Below are 6109 nucleotides of genomic sequence, written 5' to 3'. Positions count from 1 at the left end.
ACTGAAGAATTCCTCCACAAAAGTCATCTGGGGGTGCATGTGTGTGTGTGCATGTCTGTGTGGGTGTGGGTGTGCTTTGTAAATGTATAGATAGAAAAAAAAAATCATAAAAGAGTTTTAAGAAATGTGTGGTGTGGAGAATGTGTCAGTATTCTCTCTGTTGAATTAAGCTGCCGTTTTCAGCACTGAGCATTTTTCTTTGGATTCGTACCATGGCATTTCCACCACCGCTTAAAAATCAAGGTAGAAGGAGGGGAAGACCTTGGTGCGCTGTTCACTAGGGAGGTTCTGAAGGGAAGGGGGATCTGGATAATAGGGGAGGTGGGAAACCTCGTAAAATGGTGCTTCTTTTCTCTTAAATTAGAACAGTGAAACTGAACTGACAGCCATTTTATGTATATTTATGGGGCTGGTCGTGAAAAAGAAATCCAAGGAAGCATTGAAATGCCCCCCACACGAACCGAACCAGAACAATTCCTACTGTGACCTCACCTTCTTAAACACCGCAGGCATTTGACTCGCTAGGAGTTGCCCATCAACCTTTTAATCAATGCATGTTATCCCGTTTTCAGAAGTGTGGGAATTAGAAGTGACAGGAGGGTTTTTTTGTTTGATTAACAATCCATTCTCTACCCCACTGAAGATATATGTAAACTTTGTGTCCATTTTAAATTTTATGGGGCTATGCTATTATGCCACTTTCTTTTTTTCTCCTTATCCTTACAGGAAATAAAATGTACGCTTGCTGCTCTACAGTAACTTTGGAACAGGACCTCAACAAAAAAATGCATATCTGGATGCTGCAGACGATTGCGTTTGCTTTAACATCGCTAGTCCTTTCGTGGGCAGAAAGCATCGAGTATTATGGGGAAATCTGTGATAATGCGTGTCCTTGTGAGGAGAAGGACAGCATCTTAACAGTGAGCTGTGAAAACAGAGGGATCATCAGTCTTTTTGAGATCAGTCCACCAAGGTTCCCTGTCTACCACCTCTTGTTGTCTGGGAACCTTTTGAACAGGCTGTACCCGAACCAGTTTGTCAATTACACGGGGGCTTCGATTTTGCATCTGGGTAGCAATGACATACAAGACATCGAAACCGGGGCCTTTCATGGTCTGAGAGGTTTAAGGAGGCTGCACCTGAACAATAACAAGCTGGAACTTTTACGGGATGACACCTTCCTTGGGCTAGAGAGTTTGGAATACCTACAGGTCGATTATAATTATATTAGTGTCATTGAACCCAATGCCTTCAGCAAACTGCATTTGCTGCAGGTGCTGATTCTCAATGATAACCTCCTCTCCAGTTTGCCCAACAACCTTTTCCGTTTTGTGCCCTTAACTCACCTGGACCTGAGGGGTAACCGACTGAAGCTGTTGCCCTATGTGGGCCTTTTGCAGCACATGGATAAAGTGGTGGAGCTGCAGCTGGAGGAAAACCCCTGGAATTGCTCTTGTGAGTTGATTGCTCTAAAGGATTGGCTGGACAGTATCTCCTACTCCGCTCTGGTGGGAGACGTGGTTTGTGAGACCCCTTTCCGCTTGCATGGTCGAGACTTGGATGAAGTCTCCAAGCAGGAGCTTTGCCCAAGGAGGCTCATCTCGGATTATGAAATGAGACCACAGACACCATTGAGCACCACCGGGTATTTCCACACTACCCCGGCCTCGGTCAATTCTGTGGCCACTTCTTCTTCAGCTGTTTACAAATCCCCCTTGAAGCCCCCCAAAGGAACCCGCCAACCCAACAAGACGAGGGTGCGCCCCACTTCCCGTCTGCCCTCAAAAGACCTGGGATACAGCAACTATGGCCCCAGCATTGCCTATCAGACCAAATCCCCGGTGCCTTTGGAGTGCCCCACTGCCTGCACTTGCAACTTACAGATTTCTGACTTGGGCCTCAATGTCAATTGTCAAGAGAGGAAGATTGAGAGCATTTCTGAACTGCAGCCCAAACCCTATAATCCTAAGAAGATGTATCTGACGGAAAACTACATTGCTCTGGTACGCAGGGCAGATTTCGTGGATGCCACTGGGCTGGATTTGCTGCATCTGGGCAATAATCGGATCTCGGTCATTCAGGACCGGGCTTTTGGGGATTTAACTAATTTGCGAAGGCTGTACCTGAATGGGAACCGGATTGAGCGGCTGAGCCCAGAGCTGTTCTATGGGCTGCAAAGCCTGCAGTACCTCTTCCTGCAGTACAACGTCATCCGGGAGATAGAGGCGGGCACCTTTGAACCTGTCCCCAACCTTCAGCTCTTGTTTTTGAACAACAATCTGCTGAGGTCTTTGCCAGGGAACATTTTTTCTGGTCTCTCCCTCTACAGGCTGAGCCTGCGGAGCAACCACTTCTCCTACCTGCCAGTGAGTGGGGTGCTGGACCAGCTGAAGTCCCTGCTGCAGATCGACCTGCACGAGAACCCCTGGGACTGCACCTGCGACGTGGTGGGCATGAAGCTGTGGTTGGAGCAGCTCAACACAGGTGTCCTGGTGGACCAGGTTATCTGCGAATCCCCTAAGAAGTTTGCCCAGAGTGACATGCGGGCCGTTCGGGCGGAGCTGCTGTGTCCCGACTACTCGGACATCGTCGTCTCCACGCCCACGCCGTCTCCGGGCCAGCTGCCGGCCAGGACCACCCCCTCTTCCTCCACCGTGCACCTCAACGGCACGGCGGCGGCGGGTGGCTCTGCGCCTGCGGGCGGTGCCGGCGGCGGCAGCTCCTCGGTGCCGCTCTCGGTGCTGATCCTCAGCCTACTGCTGGTCTTCATCATGTCTGTCTTCGTGGCGGCGGGGCTCTTCGTCCTGGTGATGAAGCGGCGCAAGAAGGGCCAGGGTGACCACGCCAGCGCCAACAACTCCGACGTGAGCTCCTTCAACATGCAGTACAGCGTCTACAGCGGCGGCCACCACCACCATCACCACCACCCCCACCTTCAGCAGCACCCGCCCCACCGCGGCGGTGGCGGGGGGGGCGGCGGCGGAGGAGGCGCGGCGCTGCCCAAAGTGAAGACCCCCGCCGGCCACGTCTACGAGTACATCCCGCACCCCCTGGGCCACATGTGCAAAAACCCCATCTACCGCTCCCGGGAGGGCAACGCGGGCGAGGATTACAAAGACCTCCACGAGCTCAAGGTCACCTACAGCAGCCACCCCCTGCAATCCGGTGGGGGCGCGCCGCCGCCCCCGGCACCCCCGCCGCCGCCGGCGCCCGGCGGGGAGGATGCGCCCGTGCGCAGCCCCGCGTACAGCGTGAGCACCATCGAACCGCGGGAGGAGCTGCTCTCCCCGGTGCAAGACGCCGATCGCTTTTACAGGGGCATTTTGGAGCCCGACAAACACTCCTCCTCCTCCACGCTGGGCACACCCGGCTCCACCCTCCCCGACTACCCCAAACTCCCCGCCGCCTACACCTACTCCCCCAACTATGACCTTAGGCGTGCCCACCAGTACTTGCACCCGGGGCCGGGGGACGGCAGGCTCCGGGAGACGGTGCTCTACAGCCCCCCAAGTACTGTCTATGTGGAGCCCAACAGGAACGAGTACCTGGAGCTAAAAGCAAAACTAAACGCAGAGCCGGACTACCTCGAAGTGCTGGAAAAACAGACCACATTCAGCCAGTTCTGAGAAAAAGCCCCCCCTTTTCCCCCGCCCCCACCCCCCCACCCCCGCCAGCCACAGCAGCTCCTTCTCTAGAGTATTTGTATTTAACAACCACACGCAAAACAAAGAAACGTAAATGCTGACCTCCCCCTCCCACCTCGGCCCCCTTCTTTTTTCCCCCCTTTAATTCATTTTATTGTAGGGTGAAGTGCCTTGGCACAGGATTTTTCAGCTTCGGGGAATGATTCTGAAAGGGTGTGCTGTTTATTTTATTTTATTTTCAGGTGGTGGTTGGTTTTGTTGGTTTTTTTTTTTTTTTTTTTTTACTGTGTTTGCAAGTAGGAAACCACCTATTGTGTAAATTGGGCACATCACTGGTATTGTGTGTGTGTCCGTGTGTGCTTGGAGAAGGTGGCAGGAGGGTCTTGTCAGATGATTCAGGTTACAAGTCATGGTCACTTTTTTTTTTGTGTGTGTACGGGCATTGTTTAATTTTGTTTTCTTTCTGGTTGAAGAGTACAGCGCACATTTTCCCCTTTTAGCCATGGGTGAGTCTAAATGGCTTTTACGGAGAGATTAGCACACCCCGACTTTAATACAAGGTTTCCTTTTTTTAAGGATGTGTTTGTATGCTTTCTGGACTTTTGAATTAAAAAATATATTATGATCTTTAAAAGGATCACTGTAGATGTGGACAAATCATTAAAGAGTGCAGAGATATATGATCCATAACTGGTTAGTGAAAATAACTTATTGATTAAATATAAAAAAATATTTTATTGTAGCACCTATTTTTATATGCACATTAGCATTTCTCTTTCCTTCACTATTTTAGAGCCAAATCCTGCAAATTCTTACTCACTTGAGTATTTCTATTTGTGAAACAAGTCCCAGCTTAGGCCTTCATCCTGCAGGCGCTTAAGCACATGGACAACTTTACCAATGCGTCTAGTCCCATAGACTCACTCATTGAGCAAAGTTAGTCAAATGCCCAAAAGATTAGGATAGAGGATGCAGACCTATTCTTGCAAGTAAAACTACTGGGATGTTTTAAGTGTTTCTTCTTTTTTTTTCAGGATGGGGTCCAAAGTCTGTGGATTGCTTTAAAGTGTTGCACTACATTGATAGCTTTTTTCCAAAGCTGATGTAGTATCAGAAGGACCTATTAAATCATTACAGATAATGCCAATTATGACCAAGTCTTAACAGACAATCTAAGACATAAAATCTAATCACAATAGAAAAAAATCATGTTTCTCTATTTAAAAATGTACCTTTTAGCAACCTCCTGCTCAGGCATCTGGTTGGGCAAACTAGTGAGGGACATGAAGAAGGGATTCATTTTAGCAGGAAAAAAAAATGTTTCAGTTTTGATTTGTCAGTTGTTTTTTTTTTCTCTTTTTTCCTTTTTTATTAGTTAACCAAAATATAATGATTTTACAACTGCTGTAGCAATTTTCTGGTTGTTTAGTCAAGTACAATTGCACTTGTACAGATCCACGTGTTTGCTGGCATCCTGAAAGACCAAATGATGGACTGTACACATCTATATACAATGTCTTTACCCCTTTGGGCAGCAGGCAATGGCAAGCATATTCATAAACACAGCATCACTGTAAGATGGGACAACTTATGTCTCACATGTATCCCAGCACATGTGATTTTTTTAATAATTTCTGAATAAACACTTGATAAATATTTCAAATGTAAGATCATGAAGTAATGAGTATCTGAAGTTTAAAATTTCTTGCCAAAATCATCTGCTTTTATGTTGGATTCTCTTTACTAGCAATTATGGCTCATCAGAAAGATCTAACATTTTTAGGCAAAACATAACGGGTTCTCTATTTTCAAAACATGACATATGGTAATTACCAGCATACATAACATGGGTCAGAGAACAACACAGGGATATGTGTTTCACCAACATATCGAACAGGATAGTTTTATATTTACATTTTGTTTCATTACTGAAGTGTTCTTTAATATATGGAACAGGGTAAGTGATATTTTACATGTGGTTTTGTCTTTCTTCATTAGGTTATCATGTTTGATATCATTTGCAGAGTTGCTCACTAGTACATCTTTTATTGCAAAAGGACTCTGTTCTGTTCTGCTTTTCCTATCCATGTACAATCTGTCACTTTCTACAAAAAAACAAAGCTTTATAACTGGTCTCTTGGAATTCAAGATAAATGTTTTGTTGGCATGTGTTCTTCCCTCTATGCCACCCACACTGAGCAAAAGCAAAGAAAAAAAAAAGCATGACTGTATTTAGCTTGGACAGTTTAGTAAGTGGAATGTTATTTCAGTTTGAAATGCAGATATGAGGAGTGTTCTTCTGTCACAAGAGACACGGCACATGGCTACTCTATATACTGCTCTCAGTCTCCTGAAGACATTGACAATAGTGAGAGGTGTGAATGTTGCTGCCTGAGGTGCAGTTTTGGAGCCCTAATTTTGAATTACTGCCTATATAACTATTGCTGAAACCAGTGGCCTGGTTC

General features: G+C 46.9%; 1 protein-coding gene across 1 annotated transcript; it reads left to right on the top strand.

Moving 5' to 3' along the window:
* Positions 1-734: 734 nt before the first annotated feature.
* Positions 735-3626, top strand: SLITRK5 (SLIT and NTRK like family member 5). The gene has a single exon (XM_074151204.1). The coding sequence runs from the start codon at positions 735-737 to the stop codon at positions 3624-3626; it is 2892 nt and encodes a 963-aa protein (XP_074007305.1).
* Positions 3627-6109: the final 2483 nt, after the last annotated feature.

The sequence above is a fragment of the Numenius arquata genome, chromosome 1, assembly GCF_964106895.1.
Source record: "Numenius arquata chromosome 1, bNumArq3.hap1.1, whole genome shotgun sequence".
NCBI lineage: Eukaryota > Metazoa > Chordata > Aves > Charadriiformes > Scolopacidae > Numenius > Numenius arquata.
This window is presented reverse-complemented; position numbering and strand designations above follow the sequence as displayed.